Source organism: Sturnira hondurensis, unplaced genomic scaffold (assembly GCF_014824575.4).
Source record: "Sturnira hondurensis isolate 20B ecotype Veracruz unplaced genomic scaffold, ASM1482457v3 Scaffold0021143, whole genome shotgun sequence".
Classification (NCBI taxonomy): domain Eukaryota; kingdom Metazoa; phylum Chordata; class Mammalia; order Chiroptera; family Phyllostomidae; genus Sturnira; species Sturnira hondurensis.
The window spans coordinates 26,455,888-26,477,988 of NW_028093774.1; the positions used below are offsets into that span (position 1 = coordinate 26,455,888).

General features: G+C 36.0%; 1 protein-coding gene across 4 annotated transcripts in view; it reads right to left on the reverse strand.

Moving 5' to 3' along the window:
* GPHN (gephyrin) overlaps nt 1-22,101 on the reverse strand; it is a 478,645-nt gene that overhangs the window by 93,631 nt on the left and 362,913 nt on the right. For all 4 annotated transcript variants that reach the window (XM_037031472.1, XM_037031470.1, XM_037031473.1 and 1 more), the window contains one exon: nt 7,753-7,890. In XM_037031472.1, coding sequence (XP_036887367.1) covers nt 7,753-7,890 — 138 coding nt within the window. The remainder of the gene's footprint in view (nt 1-7,752; nt 7,891-22,101) is intronic.

Genomic DNA, 22,101 nt, shown 5'->3' on the forward strand with positions numbered 1-22,101 from the left:
GCCGATGATTCCCGCTGTTTTGTGCGGTATGCTGACTTATGCTGTAAGAAGACAGAGGCAGTTTGCCTGGTCCAAAGGTGGTAGCCTTTTTATGCAGTCAGCAGGAAACTCAAACTCAAGCCAGCATCCCACAGATATCAGTCATTTGTGAATTCCCTACTCGCTAGAGTGCTAGACTTTTTACACTGAGATGACTGGCCTAAAAATATCTTCAGAGAATCTTTACAAATTCAAACAGCTGACAATGGACGTACATACAAGGAAAATTGAGACAGAGAGCTATTTATAAAGTTGAGTATAATTTGTAAGCACTGAACCCAAATGTATTCTCTAAATGGTAAAAGTAAATATTTAATTTGGTTGGTTGGGCATTTATTCTGTCCTAGATAATAGTTCTTGCTGTCTAAATTAGGATGTTAGGAGAACTGAGTGACTTTTGGATGTAAGAGGGAAAAGCATGTTAATTTCTTAAAGTCATTTATCAAAATGATTTAACAGTTGTAAAGTTCCCTGTGTCTAAGAAGGAAATCAAGGGAAAAGTCTGGGTTTAGTGGTCCAGGAAATCGATTCCTTGTCCTCACTTTGGCTAACTAAGGTACCAGCAGTTAGATATTTCAGGAATGCAGGAAGAATGGGGTAGGTAACAGAAGGCTGAAAAGAGAGATAACTATCCAAGACTTCCTAATATAAAGCATGAATATAAGCCAGTTTTCCGTTGATCATAAAACTCTCAAAAGTTTACTTATCTCACTACAACATTTAAAAACCATCGTGACATCCAATCTATGGGAGAGGCTACTGAAGGATCTTTTTGACCTAAGAGCTACCCACTGTGCTCACAAAAATAGTTGAGAAGGCAGACTTGATACATACACTTAGCTTGCCAAATGACCAGCAATAGGAGCAATATTAGCTCAGTGCAAAAATTACAAGGAGGGTGAAGCATGTACAGATTTGGGTCACTACAACACTAACAAAGAAAGTTTTATCATGAAGTAATATACTTATTGAAAGCCTCACGATTATTTAACAGACACTAAACACTGAACATAGTGAGTAACCTCAAGCCTATCCCAGTATAAGTTATTCCCTATACTTGGATGGTGAATTTGAAAGACTATACAACATTGGTACCTTATAAACCTCACTTACATATTAGAGGCTTCATGTAAGGCCATACTACCCTGAAAGTGCTGAGCTCCTCTCATATTAAAGGCTTCATACTTGTGTACACTGAGAAAGAGCGAATGATTTAGGGCTGAAATTTTTTTTGAGGAAAACAAGTATATTAATTAATCTCTACTTATTTCAGAAGACATATTTATGGAATAGTACAATAAAATCCCTATAATTGTGAGGGTGAGGGGGGTATAAGTGGACTAAATGGTAATGGAAAAAATATGATAAAGTATTTGGAAAAAAATTCCTATGATTTCTAAAACACATAACTTGTTTAAAGTGATATTGTGTTGTGCATTTGTATTTTTCCAACTAGGGATGCTCATTGTGTGCCACTGTAATGAGTAAGAGCAAGCATTACAGTTCTTACATCATAAAATAAAAATAAGCTTTGTGAAAGGTTATAGAATTTGGATAAATACAAATGTTATGATGATCAGAAATGATTAAGTCATGATTTAGCAATACAAAAAGATGCAACGGAATTGGTAATGAATTGGTTCTTAGATTGTGGTGCAGTTTCATAATGTAAATTTTATTCTTGAGTACTATAACTTACATCTGATATATTCACTTCTATATATAAAATATTAAGCTTTAAAAATACTAAGTGTAAAAATCATTTAACTAAATTAAAGCAAAAGATATATTTTTTGGGGGAATATTAGTTTAAAGAAATATTTATTGTTTTTGAGGTCTCAGAAAATGTTTCAAATGAGAGTAAAAGCTTGCTCTTTGAGGTACTTAATGACGGAAACTGTCACACCAAGGTGCCAGGAATAGGGTATCATTGATAAATGGGCAGCACATAAGTTCAAGGGTGGATTTGTTAGTTAGGATTTGGTAGAAACAAAGAAAATGCTCTTCCTATAGTCTGAAAAATTTAAACTCTTCTTTATTAGTAATTTCTCAATCACTGTTCTATAAACTACATTATATTCCACAGGAAAAAACTGGTTTTCTTATTATAACTTCCATTATTTTATTTTGTGTTTTTATAGTATTTTTTATTACCATTTCTCCCCCCCATACCCCCTTTCACCTCCACTCTTAGGCAATCCCCCTCACAATCACCACACTGTTATTGGTATCCATGAGTTCTTTTTCTTTTTTGCTCTATCCCTTCACCCCTCCCACCCTCAGCTGTCAGTCTGCTCTCTGAGTCTCTCTCTATTTTGCTCATTAGTTCAGTTTATTCATTAGATTCCACATATAAGTGAAATCATATGGTACTTGTTTTTCTCTGACTGGCTTATTTTACTTGGCATAAACCACATATCCTAGTATCCTAAAAACAATTGCTAACTTTTTCAACATTAACTGTCCTATATTAGAATATTACAATGATGATCACAGAAGAAAAAAGAAAATACTTGTAGTATGTAACAAGTATTTTATAAAAAAAGATAAATGAGGAAATAAAGCTCCTAGATGAGATGCAAGAAGAAATAAATATTGAATGTACCAATCATAATATTGACTTTGAAATAATACTGGTAACTTACTTTGGAATTGCTTAAATCAAAGGAAGGAAATTAGTAAAGCATATAGTCTCAAGGTCGCAATAGTATCACAGAATCATCCAATGTTATTTACAAATGATAAGACAAGATGTTAACAGTTGGTCTTTATATTTTTTAGCAAGTTAAAGAAGGAAACTAGGATTGTGCAGAAAATGAGTTTAAGAAAGAAAATAAAAATTTTAACTATTTGGATACATTCTGTTTTTGAAAAATAGAGTTAAAGTTTTAAAAATTATTGCAGATCTATTTCATATACACATCTAGACACATTACAAAGATTATTGCTGATTATGATAGAGTTTTCTTCATATGCTTATGTCCCACAGTTAAATGGAAGGAAGACTGCGATGTCCCTGGTACGCAGCCCATGCCATGGGGTGAGCTAACAACCTGCCAGGAGGTGCAAATTCTTTCTTTCAGAAAACAGTCAAAAACGTAACTACTGCAGCACTGGATGTTCCAACAGGAAAGCTAATCAATTCATACCTAAAAAAAAAAGCCAAGTTTTCTTTCCTGGTAATTCTCTTGCTGGTGGTACTGGCAAGCCTTTACTGACACTGAAATTTGTCTCTTTTCCTTTCTACTAATTTTCTCCCCAAAGCTTGGAAAGTCTTGTATATTTACATACTTTTTTATAATTCTACCAATATAATTAAGAATAAACAGAAATTTCCAAAAATCTGAGTTCCTTCTTTGAGATTTTTCATTGCAGGGATCAGGTATCCTGATGCTGTTCCTTTGTAGAAATTTTCTATTTTTGTTCCATTTTGACCAAAACATTTTTTCCATTGCTTATATTCTGAATCCTAACCCAATACTGTTACTATAGATGATGGTATCTCAAAATAGATACTGAATGAAAAGACTGCCAAATAAACTATACCAAATAAGATGTATATTCAAAATCTGAAAAAGTACTCCCAAAGAATAAAAAACTAAGAATCACTAAGAATCCTATTTAAAAATTGCACTTTGTTTTAGCCTTACATATACTGAATAAAAGTTGTGTAAACTGACTCAAAAATCATATGAAAAATGACTTCCTCCTTACTTTTAGTTAAATTTTGGTTATTTTCTATTGAAATTGCTTCAAGGGAGATATATTTATAATATGCTTCAGTTTTACACAGAGAGAACACATATATGAAGGCATATAATGGTACCCATAGAAAGAAGTACGAAAAAGGAAGACTGGTCTACTTGGCTGTAACATGGGGTAATTAGGCTGTTATAGGTCTGATTTGTATGCTGGTGAGTTAATTCTCCTCAATTATACAGCTATAAAAACGAAGCCCCACACAAGGGGGCTCGGTGAGCACTGTGGTAACAGCAACACATGGTAATCACAATACTGGGGGAAAAACACCTGGAAATACATATACAGAGAACAGGTTGGTAATATAATCACCATCTTTGGACATTAACCGTAGCATAATTCCCTAGAGGTGGTGGTTACACACACACACACACACACACACACACACACACACACACCATGAATATATCTAGAGGGATTTAATAAAATGTTCATATTTGAGAAATGCAGGAATAAGTATAAAGAATGATATAAATAAAAGGATATGCTACAAATAAAGGGATATAATGAAATGTGCATATTTTAGGGCTGTAATGAAGTTTATGGACTAAAGAGTCTGAAGAGATGAGACTACCTGAAGAAAAGCACGAATGAGTTCAAGCAGTCACATTTATGGAGAAATCTACAGCAAAGGCCAGCACAGACCAATGCACCAGGAGGTATTTGCAAGTAAATGGAATCATCCCAGGTGAAGACCTTATGAGACTGGAGGTAGAATTGGAGGCAGTAATTAGGATAATAAAAATACATGCTTTCACTTGAAATATTTGAACAACTACCTGAATTCTTTGTTTCAATTTTGTAAAGCTCAACCAGAAATAAGCTGAAAACCAGTAAAACTGCTGTTCAGATGACCTAGGTGGGTGACATATAAATTCCACAACAAAATGCTGTTTCCAGAGATTGTTCATGTGGATCAACAAATGGAGCTGAGCCAAGGAGTTCGAGCTTTGACTCCATAACTTGTAGGTGCTTATCTTTGGGCTATGTTCTCAGAGTCCCCGTGTGCAGGAGGGAAGGGAATCATTTACTAAATTCTCAATATGGCAGCTTAGTGCAAACTAGATGACTTACATATAGTATTTGCTTTAATAGCACCTCACAGTGACCTTACTGGGTAGACATTGTTTCTATGTATGAGAGATGTAAGACTCAGAAAGGTTATGTGGCTGCCCAAGGTCTCTCAGGTAGTGCAAAGTAAAGCAAAGTGAAGAGTTTGTGTGATGGCAGGGCCCCTTCCAGTACACCTTACTTCACTTTTCATTACTCTCTGACAGCTCCTGAATCATCGCGAGGAGTTAATGAATTCCTAGCATGACTTGTGAACCATTTTGGGGAGAACCTCCTACAGTTCAAAATCGGGAGCTTCTAATCTCTTCTGGAGGGTAGTAATTTCTGCTTAAGACAATAGCCTATCTTCAGGCAGTAGGCTCACTGTAAGTCAGAGACAGGAGGGACGCCTCTGTGTGGTCAGCGTTCTAAAAGAGACATTGCACTTCACTCCTTCAAAATGAGTTCCAACAGCAATGTTTAAACGTTTCTTGACTAGAATTACTTAAGCCTCTTTGGAAAAACAGAGCACCAAGGTCAGAGATGCTGAAGTCTCTGATCATTTAATCTTAAATAAGAAAGCCTTAGTACTTATAATCTAAAACAATGCTCCTAAGAGAGTAGAATCCTTCCTACGGAAATCTCATAGTTTCTCCCTTGTTAACTGAAACATACTGGGAATTACAGGAAATAATGCCAGAATATTTAAATCTGCTTTCCTGTAGCTAGCACTGTACCAAATGTGAAATTGTCATTTATTCCTCCAACACAGTTTACAAGCAAAGAGGACGAACCGTAAGTGGTAGTCTTACAAATACTATCATCCATTGTTACGCCAGGTACACCTCTCACAAGAAACCAAAGGAATGTATTTCCAGTCAGTGGAGCACTTGCTCCTTAAAGGCCTTGCTTGCAGGTAGGAGCTGAAAATAGTAGAAATGCTAAAAGACGGACCAGAGATAATAAAAAATTCACTTATAGACAAAACATACGAAAACGAACAATGTTTTATACATACACACACATCTAGGCACTTGCTTTAGAAGAACAGTAATCCCAGAAGTTAATAATAAAGACCTAAACCAAAATGACAGCTTTGGGAATGGAAAACAAGGGATGGATTCAAGAAGACATAGAAACACAAACTTCTGTTGCAGAGGTAAAGAACGTAAGTTGAATTTGGTTATGTTCAATTTACTAGCAGCGTGTATATATTTGGTGCATTAGTTTAGCACTCAGGCAAGGTCTGGGCCGTGATACAGATTTAGAAATCATTTCAAATAGGTGGTATTTGAAATCACTGGCATGCATGAGGTTATGTGAAGTGCATGTGCAAGATGTGAAAAGAACCAAAACCAAAAATGTCATAGAAAGTTTATATTCATTTAGATTCAAGGAATGGACAAAGGAAGGCAAGCCTACAAGAGTCTATGAAGGAGACAGGTATGACATTGTTTACCTGTCTCTCTCCTGAACTATGCAGTGAGACCCATGAGGGAAGAAGCGCTGTTTTATCATCTTTGTCTATCCAGGACTTAACATAGCACCTAACATTTAGCAGATACTTAATAAATATTTTGGAACAAAGTGAATTATGCTTCTATATATGATGTTTTAACAACACAAACCTAAAGTGCCTAAGAGGTCCAATCATAATACTCTTGCATTCAAAATTGAGTTTAATCAGATTCAAAGATTGAGTGCAAACTTCACTATTATTTTTCATAATCATGAGTGGAAACACTTGACAAGAAATGTAACAGTCTGTGAAGTGTGCTGATGTGTAAGTGACGGCTGATCTGATGAGCAGATGAGGGGAAACAAGCATGTGAAGGGAAAGAGAACCCATCCGAAGGCTTTTTTTCTCTAGAGGAAATAGGAATGGTCACTTTCAATTCTTTTTTTTTCCTTAAAAGGACTAAAATTTTTGTTTAAATGTGACTTGGTGTACACTGAGATTTTTCTAAGGACTGATGTTAGGGAAAACCCCCTGAAATTACAAGAGGCCAGGGATGGTTAGTTTATGTTCCTAATAGGTAAAATATTATTTACATTTCTTTCCAACTTAAGTTTACATTCATATTTTCTAAATACATTTTGGTGTTGACTGATATAAAAATATATGAATATCCTGCAATTAATAATAGAAAAATCCTATTTCATTAAAGATGATTTTGAAATCACATAGTTAATTCTTGACTCATTCTCCACTCTAGCAAGTTTCTAATCTTTATTTTCTTTAATGAGAAACAATACAAAACAACAACAAAATTAAGCCTACTGATATACATATTGTAGGATTAGTGTGAACTATATCGAACTTTTTGTCTGAGTAGCGCCAGGGAACAAAAGGCTAGAATTTGACATTTAAAATTTCACTAGTTTTAGGCCTTTTAATTTTAACATAGTTTATTTTGTTATCTCTCATTCATTTTTATATTTTCGTACTGGAAGAAGAGCACTATCATGTAGTAAAAAGAAGAATGCAATTCTGGAGTCTTGGTCCTATTCCTTTTCTGCTGTTCTATCTGAGTCTGATTTCTTGTAGGAAAATTAGGGTGTCTGTATAGATACCCTCTAATGTTTACTTAAGTTAGAATACTTTATGATCTATGAACAAAATCTTCTGAAATGTCAAATCAATCCTTCTGTGTTGTTTTTATCTGCATAACAAAAATAATTAAGAAGCTATATTTTATTCAGATTGCACTAAGTACAACTTTCATGCTGAGTTTTAAAGAAAGGGGAGTTTGATTAAAAACTGAGTACAAACCCTGTTCTCCAGTAAAAAACCCCGGAGAACATCACCTTTCCATTGTCTTTAGGGAAACTGGTTTTAATGGTCTACGAATCTTACTTGAGGAAAACACGAAACGAAAAGGCAATGGGCAAAAATGATTGTACCTCGGTAGTTGATGATTTCTGTCCCAAGCACCGGAGTCATCTCCAGGACTGTGATGAAGGCTTTGTCCATAGATGTTAGAGGAAAGGGAGACATGCGGTGTCTTCTAGCCACCTTGGTGATATCGACAGCACTGTGACCTGGACAGGAAGATAAGTAACTAAGAATATGATGCTTAAACACTGATTAAAAAGCGGGGCTGACATACAAACATCAACAACTCTCAATTTCTTATATCTGCAAATGAAGATTACAAGGTGAAAAATTTTCTCTTGCCTCCAAAATATAGCTTGCTTTGGTGGAATATTAAATCAAGTCAGTGATGTTTTTGCATTATGTGTGAAAACTTGGTGGAACTTTAATGATGATACTGTTTGACCCTTTTCGAGTGTTACTATGTGCCACGGCACGGTTCTAGTAACTCAATCTTCACAATGATCTTATAGGAAGGATCATGATTATCCTTTTTTACAGATGAGGAAAGAGAGGTTTAGAGAGATTACATGTTTTGGTCTAAATCACAGAGCCACAATTCAAACCTAGGTAGCCTGGCTTCAGAGTCCATGTCCTTAACCACTATAGTAAACTTTGAACATTCAATGAACTAGTTTGTAAAATGCAATACCCAAAGTTCATCTTATTTAAGATTTCACAGAAAAATCTTCTGAAAAAAGGCATAACAGCTTATTACTTAATTAATTCCGATATCACCTCATCTAGTCCCATGCAATTAATATCACCCATTTACTAAAACTCCTAATTTTATATTTCTAATCCCAACCTCTACTCACAACTATAGATTTGTATGCTGTGCAACGAGCCAGTGGATAAGAATATGTATCTCCACCATATTTTTGTCACTTTATAAAAAAAACCACAGAATATGTATCTCCAAACTTGTAAATCATCCAACATGCACTTGGATATGTAACACACAATTCAAACCTAACCTGTTCAAATCACACTCTTTATTTCCCCACCCTCCTATCCCACCCACGCGATGTCTTATTCTCTTGCAATTCCCATCACAATAAATAGCAACCCCACTCTTCCAGTTACTGGTCTAAAACCTTGGAGACACTCTTGATTTTTCTCTTGTCAGAACCATATCTAAATTGCCTTTGAAACCCTTCTAGACTCTGTTCATTATTCACCACCTCCACCACTATGACAATAGTTGGAACCATCCCTTACTTCCTGGGAAACTGAATAGCCTCCTACTGGTCTCCCTGCTTCTATCTTTGTCCACTAGGATTTATCTTCCACACAGTAGTTACAGGAATCCTTTTAAATTGTAAGTTGGATTGTGCTCATCTCTACTCACTCCCTCCACTGACTTTCCATTTCACTCAGAGTGGAAGCTTTGCTGTGGTTTACAAAGCCCGACATATTATGGTCCCCGCCGTTCTCATTTATTATTTTCCCCCTTGTTCACTGTGCCCCGTCTATATAGTTCCTTATTTGTGCTTGAGCATGCCAAACACATCTCTCATCAGGGTCTTTGTATTTGCTGTTTGCTCTACTTGGGCCTTTCTTCCTTGATATTATGGTTCCATCTATCCCTCACTTCTTTCAGGTCTCTGTGCTAAAATATCACCTCATCAGAGGGTCTTTGTTAAAATTCCTACATGGAATATCACCTACCATCATTCTCTATTACCCTTACCCTACTTTTCTTTTCTTTTCTTTATGGATATATGTGTGCATGTGTATGTACCTAGCTATGGATATTGATATCTATATACTCATAATATATAATATACATTTATATTCATGTGTTTATAGCTTTCTTCTTCTTAGTATAATGTAGGTTCCATAAGAGTAGCAGCTTTTAATCTTTTTGTTCAGTGTTGTTATCCCCAATACCTAGAACAGTAACTGGCACATATTAGGCAATACAAAAATAAATATTTGTTGAATTAAAAAATAATCTTTAATGACCAAAAAAAAGACTTCTTAGAACACTATATCCTTATTCATAAATAACTTGACCTTTTCTTGGGAACCTTAAGGGTCTGTGGCCCAAAGGGTAAACGGAAGAGGAGGAACTGCAAACACTGTTGCTTGGCTATGCTACCCTCTATCCACAGCTCCCTTCCTCACCAGCCACCGTGCAGCTAAGTGCCCATATGACACAGTTCTGGGCAGTGAGATGTGTAGGAAGAAGTCCATGGGGGCAGGCTTCCCATTACAAATAAAGTGATAAAGATGCAAAGGTCTAAGAAGAGAAAGCTTTTGCTCTTCTACCTTCTTTCTACTTGGAACATGACTAAGTACTGAAGGTGCTGTAGCAATTTTCAATCATGAGGATGAAAACCCACTCAGTAAGTACGGAAACATGAGAAGGAAAAAGAACCTGAGCCTCTGATAACAATGTGGAGCTGCTGATAAGTCTTCGGCTGCCTGCTTCCAGGCTTCCGGTATGTGAGACAAACTTCCACCAGTTTAGTCACTCTATAATGATTGTATGTATCTCTCAGTCATCTGTTAGTTCCTAATTACTGCAATTTATTAAATTTAGTATTCTTACCCAAACCCCAGCAGTTGCTTCCTACATGTTTGCTGAATTCACTTAAAGGTTCTACATCAAAGAGTTTCCATTCTAAGATGGATGACATTATTATAAGCACTCAAGGAAAAATATATATAACAATGGTTATAATTATGATATTCCTTTCCATGGCTAATCATAAAATTAAAAAATCTTCAATGCTTGAAAGCCCTGAAAATTTGTTTGGTACTAAATATGAACAATATTTTCTACTCAGAATTTCAGTGAATATCTAAAAAAGGACTATGTATGTTTTATCATTCACGCAAGCGAATGATAAATGGAATATATATATGGAAATGTGTATAATTATTTATAACTCACTTTCACTGAAGTTCTGGTCTTGTCATTCAAACATCATAAAAACATACTGTCACAACCACTGTAACTGGGAGAATGATAGAATGCTTCTGCTTTTTATTCAGATTTATAGATCTCGGATTTGATCTTTTCTAAAACAGCCTTTCTTTATGTTGCAAATTGCGTATAATCTTACGGAAGATATCCTTTCAAAATGTTGTTTCTGATTAGAAAGCTGTACTTTTTAATTGTGTAGTTTATGTGTTGAATAGGCATTTTAATGTGATAGACTTTTTGTGATTAGGAAGCAAGTTTGATTATCAGTAATATACACCCACTGAACAAATATTAATATTTATTCATGCATTTTATGAACCAGGAATAGTGAGGGGCCTGGCATACACAGAGTAAGATGTGCTCTGCCAGGAAGAACATTACAGCTTGGCCGGGAGTTTGAGACTCCCCATACTTCCTGGACTTGTATGTCTATTTCTTTCGCTAATCAGGGAAGTTTTCTTTCATTATTTTTTCAAATTAAGTTTTTAATTTCTTGCTCTTTCTCTTCTTCTTCCTCTTCTCCTTCTGGCATCCCTATAATTTGGATGTTGGCACTTTTGGAGATGTCCTCAAGTTGTCTTCTGTATACTGTCCTAATTTTTAAAAATTCTTGTTTCTTTATTCTGTTCTGGTTGAATGTTTATTTCTTCCTCATGTTCCAAATCGCTGATGTGAACCCTGGCATCCTTCTCTTCACTGTTGGTTCCCTGTGGATTTTTCTTTATTTCACTTAGGTAGCCTTCATTTCTTCCCTTATGTTTTTGCTGTAGTCAGTGAGTTCTCTGAGCATTATTGCCAGCGTTTTGAACTCTGCATCTGATAAGTAGGCTATCTCCATTTCACTTAGTTTTTTTCTGGGCTTTTGTTCTGTTCTTTCATTTGTGCCATATTTCTTTGTCTCCCTGTGTTTGTTTCTGTGTATTAGGGAGAGAGGCTTAGATGCCCTGTCTTAGTGCACTAAGGCGTGGAGCCTTAGGTAGTCACCTGGGCGGGGCAGCCCACTTCACTGCTTTGTGGTGCCGTGTATAGGGGAAGGGCGGGAGATGGGACAATGCTGCTGCCTGGCCTCTGGAGACTTGCCAGGCATTTGCTCCCATTTCCTATTTGCACCTAGAACCCTTCTCAGTGCGGCTTTGGTGATGATTTCGAGTCGGTGGATTTGTGAGGGTTCTAGGACCAAGGAGGCCCTTTAAATGGAGTCTCCTGAGAAACTGGAATTTTCTTCCACCACCCCAACCCCCACTGGTTTTTACAGCCAGAAGTTGTGATGATTTATCTTCCTGGCCCTGGAACCCCGGGCTGCACAGTCTGGCCTGGGGCTGGGATTGCTGGCTCCCAAGGTATCCCTCCAGATTTTTGTCAACTACACAAAATTTTATCAATTTTATTAATGTGGGAGTGCCCGCTCTGCCACTGCTGTCTCTCCACACCCCACCACGTCCTCTCTGCCCGGGCACCCTGTCTCTGCCCCTCCTACCTGTCTGGATGAACGTGGCTTCTTTACATCCCTTCTTTAAATCCCTGGTTGTCAGGTTTCCATAGTTCAATTTTCTGGCAGTTCTGGGTGTTTTTTGTTTTGAGGTTAGTTGTGACTCTTCTTGTGGTTGTGTGAGGAGGTGAAGCATGTCTACCTATGCTTCCACTTTGACTAGAAGTTCCTTTTGCTTTTCTAACCCCTCTAATATTTACAGATTCTGCCACAATGTGAGTACTCACTGCATGAATAATCCAAACTTTGATGCTAATGCATTAATATTGGTTTCTGGCTAAATTTTTTGCATGTTATCAGAGGGGTCTTCCACATATATAACAACTTATCTGAAGAAAATGGGACAAAGAAGAAGTATTTTAATTCTCTGGCATAATAGAAGGTGTGTGCGTGTTCTTTGTAAACATTTACTGAGCACTTTCTACGTGCCAAGAGATGTCTTCCTACTCAAGATCCACCCAAAATTACACAGTAAGAACAGTCGGCTACTTCATCAATACAGGAGGGTTAACTTGATCCTATAAACATGAGAAAAACAGAATTTGTACCTGACCTTCTACACACAAGAGTAAAATTAATAAACAGACAATAGCTGCTGTTTTTAAGTAAAAGGAACTACTAAATAACAATAGCACACTCAGTTGTGTTTTATCCTTCACAATGTGCAAGACGACTCTTTGTCCATATAAAATCCCATTAAAAAACTGTAGCCCAAATAGGTTTGAAAGCCATTGATCTAGGTGATCCAGTGCCCTCATTTCCAAGTCAAAAGTGGACAATGCTCCATGGGCAGCACCAGGGACATCTACACAGAAGCAACAGCAGCTGGAGGCCTAGGCTGAGGACACGGCACTCACACATACAGCAGGGGCCTTGTGCAGGCTTCCCAGGAACGGCCCAGTTTTAAAAGGCACAAACTTCCAAAATAAATCTGGTAAGCAAATAGCTATGTTTCCAAATAGCTTTTTTGGTTTGCTTCCATTTTTAAAAGAAACACAATTTCAACTGTTTTCTGATGTTGACATCAGTGATTTACAAGAATCTTCAAAATGAAAGCTTCACAAAAGTTAAGAATAGTTATCTCTGATTCCTCATTTTGGAAATTACAACCTCAAAAGGCACTTCTATCCTGGGTCATCAGAGAGCTCAATCAGGCAGGGGAAAGGATCAAGAAATATTTTCTCCTAAACACCGACCCTCTTCTTGATTCTGAGCCTAGCACAGAAATCTGATAAGAGGAATAAAAATTGAGAAAAAAAAGTATGCAGTTTTTTGTCTTGAAGGTCAGATGGGATATACTGCCTAGCATCCAATTTTCATTGAGTAGTTCATAAACCCCACTTAGAAGGAGGAAACAAAGGAAAGAATAATTTTTTTAAGGAAGAAAGTTATAATGAAAGGAAGTTTGGTTTTTAGATAGAGAAATTATCCAAAATTTGATAGAAAATTTGGATAGTTTTTCCTGTAAAGCAAAAAGTATTTCATGGCCACAAATATATTCTGATTGCTAATCTACAAATGAATACTAAGAGGTCACTAAGAGGATGTGTGAGGACATTGGCTCCATTCAACTCATATATACTATACTGCAAAACAAAACCAACATGTGAACTTAGGCTCTACTGAGAAGATTATAGTGTGCAAGGGAATATTTATTTTAACTTACAATAGTAAAATTAGCTGGTGATGTATGGCTGTTAGTGCTAATTGGTAGGAGGGCTAGCTAGTTTAACAAAAATAAGCTTTAAATTGGTTTAGGATATTGCTTTAGGGATCTTTACACAGGAGTGGAGTGTGGGGATGGGGAAAGGGAGTCTAGATATCTCCCCCACTAGTAGTTTTCCAAACTGAGCAAGAGTAACAGCGTGAATTATTATAACATCTATATCATTATAGCATTCTTCTACAACAGTTTAGCTTTCTGAACTAGATTTGTAGAATTAAAGCAATTCTAAATTAGCCACAGATTGATGATCTAAAAGTTTCTCTAAAAAAGCCTAGGTTTCCATAAGTAAAACTGAAGTTGTCTCATTTATATTTTCTGGTTTATAAGTCTAGACATGAAGTTGACTATATTAGTTCAGAATCTTTGCAGGTACTCAAAATGTTACTGAGATTTCTAGCTTCCATGCAGCAGCTATAAAAAGACTATATAAGAAGTCAGTGTAAAAACAGCGCAGGTTCACTCAGGATTGCACCATCAAAGACAGTTTAAATAATAACGGCAATGTCTAGGATGTAGAAACACTTCAAAGGGACACAGAGCACAAATGGACTCCTTATACTAAGTAGAGTAATTAAGTAAGGATCTTCATTGTGTACCAGTAATCTTTTTTTTTTCCATAGGGCATGACCATCTTGAAATAAAGCTGTTTATACCAATAAAATGATTTTTCCCAGTTCAAATGCATCCCTTTTTAATCTGCCAATTCTTAATATATAACGTCTCATATTGGCTTGAAAATCTATTTTTTAAATTAGAAGTAAATGAGGAAAAGATGCTTTCAGATGATTGAACAGAACATAATAGAAACAAGATGTATATGCAGGTTCTTCTTGATTAAATTTAAAATCTCAAGAGGAAACTTCATTCTTCAGAACAATCAGTAAAAGAATTCCCAAACTATTTAAAGTGTAAATCAATACTCATTCTTTGGATATGAAGAAAATGTAAAGGAAGTGATCTTTGCTGCCCTATTAATATTACTGTCTCTATTTCCCCTTGTATTTGCTTCTTGCTTTTCTTGTATTTCTATTTCCTGGATCTTTCTGAACAGCAAACTACCTAAAATAAATAGCTTTCTTAGGAAATTTAGAGACGATGATAGTAATATTTTTTAGGTTAAATAGCTAGGGACTTTGGTAGGGCAAAGCATGTGTGGTTCAGATATACGCAGCATTTTGTCTTTCATAGAAATCTCTCAAATTAAGTGAAATTGGCTATAAAACTCTCAGGAAACACTGGCAACAGGAGAGTTCTTAGGCTCAAGATGATGGGGCATGCCCTCTGTATATACGAAAACAATGTCTTGTGTTGTTTTCAACAATAGTTTTCTATGTTTTATTTGTTTATTCAAGATAATGAGCCTCACAGCATTTCTGATAAAACCTAAAACTATAGCTGAAAGGACTGCATTATTTTCTACAGTTGTATAAGAAATGTTAAAGAAAAGCACTCTTGAGATTTCTGTGCATCTAGATTATAAAACAGGGTATTGTTATCACAAAATGTTTGCTCTATTATTTATAACATTGGTTCATTATCACCCAAAAGGATAAAACTCAAGTCCTCCCTGGCAATGAAATGAAATGTCCAACCACACGATTGCGGTTCGATTCCCAGTCAGGGCACATGCCTGGGTTGCAGTCAGGGCACATGCCTGGGTTGCAGGCCAGTTCCCAGTAGGAGACGCATGAGAGGCAACCATATATTGATATTTCTCTTCCTCTCTCCTTCCCTTCCCCTCTAAAGATAAATAAATAAAATCTTAAAAAAAACAAAAAACCTCTCAAGTCCTTATAAGAGTATATAAAACTCTTTTTGTTTTCTTTTCAGCCTCATCACTTGTTACTCTATCACTCAGAAAACTGATTCCATTGTAGATACTGGAATATAATATACTATTTCATATTTTCTTGCCTTAGTACATTGTGCTCTTTTGCCTGGAATAAATGTTCTCTCTCATCTTTTTGTTTTCTTTGGAAGTTATTCTTCTTCCTTCATAACTTTCTTTGGTAAGGGAACACTCAAATAATGATGATCACATGTCAAAAGGATCTTGGAGTCAACCTGAAGAGACTGCCTTTGGCTAAAACTGGGACAACTTAAGAATCGAAATCAATTAGGATAGCAAGAGTTTATATAATCCACTTGATAAAATAAAAATAAGAATCTGTTAGCACATCATAATATAAATAAACAAATGATCAAATAAAATTCTTTCTTATGACAGAATGTCAACTGGTAAGTGAAAAAATGTTAGAATTAGAAACTCACCACTTGGCAACCATCATTGTAATAACTGGTTCAGGCAAACATCATCAAGAATACTAAAATTAGGAGGTGAAAGCCTCATGACAAATAGTATTTACATGGTCTCAAAGCACATCCCCACACGATTCCTAATTACAAAGAAAAATAATAATTTTACAGTGGTGAAACCTTGCAGACACCATCTTATCCAAGTAATCAAAGTTAACATGATCAGCAATGGCACAAAATGACTGCACGAGCATCCTGATACGATGCACTGAACACACATCATCACGCATGAGGTGGTACTGACACACCATCAGGAAACATCGGAAAAGACCAACGTGACAGTCTACAAAATAACTGACCTCCCCTCTTCAAAATGGCAAGGTCACGAAAGACAAAGGAAGCCTGAGGAATTGTTCCAGATAAAAGAGCCTAAAGGCACATGATAGCTCAAAGTACTGCATAGTTCTGGATTGGATCCCAGATCAGAAGAAGAGAACTTGTTTTTCTCCTTTTGCTATAAAGAATATTATTAGGAAAAACTGGCAAAATGTAATTTGAGTAAGATTATATAATAGTATCGTGACAAGGTTCATTTCCTGATTTTGATAATTGTGCTGTGCTTATGTAAGAATATTTTAAATATTTTTTCTTTCTTTTAAAAAAGGAAATATACATTCAAATTATTTAGGGGTAAAGAATGATCACATCTGTAATTTATTCACAAGCAGTTCAGAAAACAACTATGTTAATATCAGAGAAATAATAAAGCCAGTGTGGCAAAATGCTAACATTGGGGGAAAGATATGCAGGAATTCTTTGTTCTACTTTGTAACTTTTCTGAAGTTTGGAATTATTTCAAAATAAAAATCTCCATTATTTTTAGTAGTCTCTCCTTTATGAAACAATGCATGGCCATTCCATTTTCGTCCTGTACAAAGGCACTACAAAATACTCTTAAAATTCTCATTGCATATTGTATGAACTACTTACTTTACCATACTTCCATTTATTTATATACATGCCTGTTTTCTTAACTAGATTATCAGCTCTTTTAGAAAGAAAAAAGTGTCTTAAGAGGAAGCCGGAAGAATGATGTGTACACAGCCATTACACAGAAAATTTCTGTTGAGTGAGTTTTATTTATTTATTTTATATTTTATTTATTTATTTTTAGAGAGAGGGGAAGGGAAGGAGAAAGAGTGGGAGAAAAACATCAATGTGCGGTTGCCTCTCATGTGTCCCCTACTGGGGACCTGGCCTGCAACCCAGGCATGTGCCCTAACTGGGAATCGAACCAGCAACCCTTTGCTTCACAGGCCCGTGCTCAATCCACTGAGCTACGCCAGTCAGGGCTGTTGAGTGAGTTTTAAAGGCTTGACTCTACCCAGTTTAGAATACAAACACTGACAAAGATAAACATTATATACAATTTCCAACCTTATTCTGGTCAACAATTTCAATATGCTTTTTGCTAGAACTGTCCATAAAAAAAAAAACTATTGCAAATGTTGGTTAACAATGAAAACAAAAGTTTTCTTCTTTCCTTTCCTTTTTAATTAAAAAGTGATAAAAAGATCAATGTAGTAGTAAAAAGAAAAAGGAGAATAAGAAAATATGATAATAACCTTTTTTAGCTAAGGTTCAGGAATAAGAATCTCACAGTATGTTTATTATTTGAGCTGTGATCCCTCGGCTCATTTCTGTCCTGCTATTTTATTTCTGGTTTGGTGCCCTTTTTGGGTCTCTGAACTACAGCTTGCTTTGTTAGGTTAGCAGAATCCTTTTTTTCTAACCCTAAATATCCAAAAAGCTGATTAAGAATTCTCTTATGCCCAAAGAAAAAGTTTGTCAGGAAACAATTTCAAAGGCATTAATATATAAATGTAAATGTATATATATAATTTTTTGTCAGCTTGAATTTGTAATGTTTTCACTGTAAGTACTACTGGTATTAAAATGCAAAATTAGAATTATGTTTCCTTTAGTAGGTCTTCGTTCTAAACATTCTTTAGACAAAAGTAGAGAAAAAGTAATTTTTCTTTAGAAATCATAAGCTATTATATCTCTAAAAGTATAATGTTTTCTAAGCATTAGCTGTTCTCTATAATGCCTTGGGAAAAAAGACCAAGAGAAGTTCAAAGTCATCTTTGTAGTTGGAGGATTTTATCAGCTCATAAAATCAAATTTCCCTTAGTTAATCTTCCCTACAGGATGGTGTTTCTCATAGTATTAGGAATGAGCGCATACCTCTTCAACTTCCTGAATGCCCATTCAATGACAGACAAATAAAAAAGTCAATTTCAGTTAATATCTTTTGTAAGATATAAACATTATTAAACATGATTTTTGGGCATGTGGTAGATATTAATTTTTTTAGTTGAGAAAGGGAAATTCTTTGAATAAATTATTAGTCATGGAGAATGTAAAGACTGAGCCTGTGACACTGGTGAAAGCAGAAATCTAGTTTTTAAAGTATTTTGTACATGATAGATAAAACCTATGTAGTTTCTTTCATTTTTTTGAGAAAGTTTATTCAGCAAATTACAGAGGTAGTAGAGGTGAGTCAGCTGGTCTGTGCAGGCACAGGAAACAAGTTGCAAAAGCAAAAGAAGGGCCCTAGGAGCTTAGGAGAGAGAAAGGCAAAGGTAGCCTCTGGGGGAGGTGGAGTAGAAGAGGGACAGGAAAGGTTCGGTGTGCTACAGAGAGGGAGAGCAGCTGTGTAGGTTATCCTATATCGGTGCTTGATATGACCCAGGTCCTTCTACACACCTAAAAAGTGGGATTAATTTACTATTAATTCTGCTGATACAAGCACTACATTTTTTCAAAAAAGTATGTATCACAGTATGACTACCACTATAGAAATAAAATCCAATCCGATGTATGTACTGGGAAAAAAGAATTATATGTATTAGTCATAGTTGTCTAAGTTGTATGATGAGTATGATTTTTTATTTCCTAATTTTCTGTATTATTCAGATTCCTGACAATGATCATGCATCACTTAAGAATATTTAATAAATGCTTTTTTAAAAAGATTTATTTATTTATGTATCTTTAGAGGGGAAGGAGAGAGGGAGAGAAACATCAATGTATGGTTGCCTTTTGTGCATCCCCTGCTGGGAGTTGGCGTACAGGGAACCAGCCTGCAACCCAGGCATGTGCCCTGACTGGGAATCGAACCTCGATCCACTGGTTCGCAGGCCTGTGCTCAATCCACTGAGCTACACCAGCCAGGGCTTAATAAATGCTTTTTGATTGGAAATAATTAGTTTCTTAGTCGATCCCAACCAGTATCTTCCAAATTCTGTGATTCTAGGAACACTTCTCAACAGCATCTGATTGCATTTTTAACCATCAAAAGGTTCCTATTACCCTAAAGATAAAGTTTAGACTACCTTGAATAATGTGCTAGGCTTTTCATAATCTGTCCTTTCTCTCACACACACCCTCAGTTCAGCTGTAGCAAACAATAATTCCTAGTGCAAAGCATGGTTTTGTCTATGCATCTATCTCAACTGTCCTTCTTCTAGTCCAACTAGCAAACACTGAAGACTATGAAACTCCAACTGCATAACTCTTAAGACTATGAAAATAAAGTATAGGTCATATCAATAAAAGGTACTACAATTCATATATTGCCCAAATTAGAAATTGGGCACCACTTTCTTTTAAAAAATCTTTATTGTGTTTTTTCATTACTATTTAGCTCCTTATAGCACCCCCCCAGCAATCATAACAATGTTGTCCATGTCCATGAGTTCTTTTTCCTTTTTGTTTTGTCCCTCAACTCTTTAACCCCCACCCCTAGCCCCACAGCTGTCACCCCACTCTACTTCCTAATGCTGTGAACTGTGATGCCTTAAGTATTTCATAAATCCTGCTTTTTTCTATTTCTATTGCTTCAGCTTTATTTCAAGTTCTCATCAGATTCCTGCTTCTGATCTTACCCCAACTCAATCTATCCTCCACACAGTGGTAAATATTATTTCAAAAGTTTACATTTGAACTTGTCATTTCCATGTTTTATTATTTGAGATAAATAGACTTAAATTCCACTGAACACTGAATTAGTAGCTCCCTTCGCTTCCCCACATCACTTTCTACTGTTTTCTACCCTGTCCTGTACTCTCAAGGGGCTAGCATTTATATATAGAACAGTCTCTCTGTTGCTGTGGCTTCTGCCTGACTTCATCCAATGGGAAGCACTGGCAGGAAAATGGAGAACAGAAGAAGAGCAGAGATAAGCTATTCCTTAGTTCTCCTGTTTGCTGGATTAGCTCCTCTGTTGTGACTCATTCTTTCATTAAATTCTTCTTCTCTTGTTTGAGTGTGTCAAGTGACTCCTGCCAGGACTAAGTACCATACAGCAACCAAGGTGAGACAGAACCAGACACAGTATATTTAGGAGAGAATGTGGAGACCAGTATGGTTAGAGAACTTAGGTTTTAGCAGGGGTTTAGTGGGAGTTGAGGCTAGAAAAGTAACTAAAACCAGACCATGGAGGTCCCTAAATGCTCGGCTGTGGAGTTTGAACTTGACCATACAAGCCAGTGGGGAACCATTTACATAACTTTATCACGTAAGCCAACATTTAAAGTTTTTAAGTATGGGAGTGGCACACATATAGATTTCTGGTAGACAACGCATTCAACTATAGAAAAGTTAAAAGATTAGTTCAAAGCCACATTTCTAAACACAGGGTCTGGCAGAAATAATGCCACTGAGTGTGGTTGGTAGGGTACGTGAATGTCTTGCATGAGATGGACGGCAATTTGAACATTTCACCTAAAATGTCATACGGTGTGCTTGAGTGTGATACTGTGATGTTACAGAATTACATGCTTATGATTTTGTAATAAAGAATTTTTATGTAATAAAAAAGAGGTATTATTTGTACTAGACCCTGTAGACAGTAGGTCAAGATGAAAGAGCCAGATCTCCAAATTTTTAGTTCAGTGTGCTCTCTCCTATATCACAAAAAGAGAACTTTCTTTCCTTCAACTTCATTTACACAATATGAATTGAATACTCTCTCACTGTATAAGGCACTTTATTAAACATTAGAGAGTGATGTTGAAATAAATAAAATGAGATTCCTATTTGCCACAGTTTCATGGAACACAAGAATCAGGCTGTGTTTTAAGAAAAAAGTAAAAAAAAGCCCCCCAAAATCCTGTAACTGCTATGTTTTAATTTAAAAAATACTATGACTGACAGCAAAGCAAAGTGAACAAATAATTCTGATGGAATAAATTATAACCTTTCACAGATGAGGTGACAATTAAATTGAGCTTTAAATAATAAAAAGGGAAAAACATTTGAAGCAGAATGAATAAATAATACAGATTTCAAAGTACATACTTTTAGAGAATGAGGAAGTGCCTATTGCGCTCAGAGGTGAAGAGGATGAAATACATGTAAGGCATAAGGCTGGTCAACTAAGTTAAGAAAAATTTTGAAGAGGCTTAGTAGTATAGAAAATAAAGAACTATTTAAGATCTTTTACAGAGAAGTGATGCATACTTAAAACTGTAATACTTGGCCAATGGTAGATTGCAAGGAAGAGAACCTGTGGATGTACAGAATAGATAGTATGCTACTACAGCCTTGAGGGTGAAAGACAAAGAAGGCCTGAACTAATGCAGTAGGCATTGGAAAAGGGGTATTAGGAAGAGCCATAAGAAGGGGTCCTATGATTCATGGTGCTTTGGGAAAGAGAAAGTAAATATTACAGTGAGATTTCAAGTTTGGTTAATAGGGTAGGTGGGAGTATCATTAATTAAGGGAAAATTACAGAAACAACTTGGAGGGAAGGGTATAATTCTGGTTTGTGATGAGGAAAATGTGAGAAGCCAGCAGGACAGCAAGAGGTGATTCCAGTATGTAACAGCAAGTGAGGTATGCAGTTTGGGAGAGAAGGTGGAACTATACTTAAGAGTTATTAGTATACAGTAGGCAAATCTAATAAT